At 48.0% G+C, this 2,488-nt stretch overlaps 1 protein-coding gene across 2 annotated transcripts; it reads left to right on the top strand.

The window, feature by feature from the left end:
- Positions 1-624: 624 nt before the first annotated feature.
- Positions 625-2,348, top strand: LOC9633848 (protein STRICTOSIDINE SYNTHASE-LIKE 13). Of its 2 annotated transcripts, XM_024684382.1 has the most exons (5): positions 625-1,110; positions 1,161-1,439; positions 1,656-1,823; positions 1,903-1,925; positions 2,000-2,265. In XM_024684382.1, exons 1-5 carry the CDS (start codon positions 707-709, stop codon positions 2,158-2,160), a joined length of 1,035 nt encoding a protein of 344 aa, XP_024540150.1. In that variant the 5' UTR covers positions 625-706; the 3' UTR covers positions 2,161-2,265. The 2 variants fall into 2 exon arrangements, with proteins under 2 accessions (XP_024540150.1, XP_002979343.2); XM_002979297.2 differs by having other exon boundaries at positions 1,903-2,348.
- Positions 2,349-2,488: the final 140 nt, after the last annotated feature.

Below are 2,488 nucleotides of genomic sequence, written 5' to 3'. Positions count from 1 at the left end.
TTCATTGCCAATATGAAATGGTATTATATTCCAAATCTAAACAACACCATTATTTTCAAGATAATCTCTTAACTGGTAGGTCTAGACTAATGCAATTCGACTCCTCCCTATTTGGTCAACAACAATTATATTCTCAACATTGTACACACAAGTGAGCACTCTGTTTGTCGAGCAAGGCGCTGGTGTGAACACGCTGGTAGGCAACTTCAAAATACCACCAAGATCTCTGTCAACATTTTGCACGCTAAGTGTCATCATATGCAGTCCTGCATATGAGTGGCTTCTAGTTCCAGCAGCCCATACATTAACAGGCAAAGAGCGTGGAATTACCAACCTGCAACGAATGGGAACCGGCAAGGTAGTTGTAACAACTGCAATGGTCTGTGCCACTGTTGTGGAGATCTTCAGGTTGAAGTCCGTGGCAAGAACAAATTCAGCTCCTCTTCCGAGCGTCTTCTGGCAGCTACCGATTGCTATTGGGCAACTTCTTGGAGAACAACGATATAATCAACACAACAGTCCGGACAATGCACCATCCAGCACCATTGTCATTGGACAGTGCCATTTCCCAGTGCCATGACGGCCTTTACAAAACAAGAGATTTAGGGTAGTAAGATAGTACGTTTGGGTAGGTGCGACTCCACAATTTCGTGTCCCATGAAATTGGCATGGAAGAAGAAGAAAAGAAGCTTGGAAGAAAATTTGAATGGTTTCTCCGGAAAGAGTCTTGGATCAATCAATGGAGCTAAACTCCAAAGACGGCGCCTTCTCCAAGCTCAAGAACAAGAAGAGATTTGTGTCCATCGCCATTATAGCCGCCACAGCCGCGATTCTTTGCGCGATCCTGCCTGGGCCGCTGGGCGGCCTCAAATACTACCCCGTGAAGCACCAGATCGCTCCTCTTAAGAGCGTCCTGCCCAAGTGGCCATCGCGCAACGATAGCTTGCTCCAATTCGCAAGCATCGAGTTCCAGGATCGCCTCTTCGGACCCGAGAGCATCGAGTTCGATCCACAGGGGAATGGGCCTTACACTGGGCTGGGCGATGGCCGGATCGTTCGCTGGATGCCGGATCGCGGATGGGAAACGTTTGCCCTCTCATCGATCAACTGGTAAGCAAAATATTTTCTAGGGTGGGGTTCTTCATCTTCTTTCTTTGCAGGAACAGGGAAGAATGCGACAATGGAGACGATCCGCGACGGCGGGTGAGGAACGAGCACGTCTGTGGCAGGCCGCTGGGATTGCGCTTCGATCCTCGCTCGGGCGATCTCTACATTGCCGATTCTTACTATGGTTTGCTCGTTGTTGGCCCCAAGGGTGGGATTGCGAGACCTCTGGTGAGCGAGGTGGAAGGGATTCCTATCAAGTTTGCCAACGATCTCGATGTTCATCCCAATGGATCCGTCTACTTTACCGACACAAGCACGCGCTGGAATCGCAGGTTCTTTTCATTTTCCACTTCGGGTCTTTGTTCTTGGAGAGTTTCTTTCTTCAACTTCCATGACACTTTGCTCTTTTTCTTGTTCTTTGTATAGCTGGTTGTATAGCTGGTCTTCCATGCTCTTTGAGTCGCAGTTTTTTGCCAGAAATGTTTTTTTAACACTCTTTTTACTATGGCTTCTTTTTCTTGCTCTTTTTTCTTTCCATTTCAATACAGGTTACATCACATGGTGATCGTTGAAGGAGAGAATACAGGCCGTCTACTTCGGTATGATCCAAACACAGGCAACGCCGTGGTGGTTCTTCGCGGCCTAGCATTTGCTAACGGAGTCCAGCTCGCAAGCGATCAATCTTTCCTCCTGGTAGTCGAGACAACCAATTGCAGGTTATACATATTGATCTTGTTGTATTTTGATATGGCATCAGTAGCTTCTCTTAAAAAACTTTGCTCGTGTTCTTGACAGGGTTCTCAAGTTATGGCTCAAAGGTAACTTAACTGGAACTCTCGAAGTTTTCGCTGATCTTCCCGGCTATCCTGACAACGTTCGTATCAACGACAAGGGCCAGTTCTGGGTGGCCATCGACTGCTGCCGAAACAGGATCCAGGAGATCATGAGCTCCACTCCGTGGCTAAAGTCGCTCGTGTTCCGGGTGCCGGTTCCCTTGAGCTGGATCATGTACGTAGTCGGGGAGAAGATGTACTCAGTTGCGGCGCTGTTTGACAAGCGGGGGCGGTTGCTCCGGCGGCTGGAAGACCGCGAGGCCCGGATCGTGAAACTTATAAGCGAAGTGTATGAAAAAGATGGGAAGATCTGGTTTGGAACTGTCGTGCACGATCAGATTACCAGCTTCATACTCCCATGATCACATAAACTTATTTAGAAGTTAAGTTCAAACACGGGTTGCAAAATTTCCACCAGCAGAAAAACAGGCCAGTGAGTCAGTATTGTAGACCTTCTGGGGGACAGGTTCAGCAAAGGTTGGAGCTTCTCCATGACCTATTCTGGACGACGGTATTTGTTTCGAGACATGTTCTGATGTCTGGATAAC

Source organism: Selaginella moellendorffii, unplaced genomic scaffold (assembly GCF_000143415.4).
Source record: "Selaginella moellendorffii unplaced genomic scaffold, v1.0 SELMOscaffold_40, whole genome shotgun sequence".
NCBI lineage: Eukaryota > Viridiplantae > Streptophyta > Lycopodiopsida > Selaginellales > Selaginellaceae > Selaginella > Selaginella moellendorffii.
This window is presented reverse-complemented; position numbering and strand designations above follow the sequence as displayed.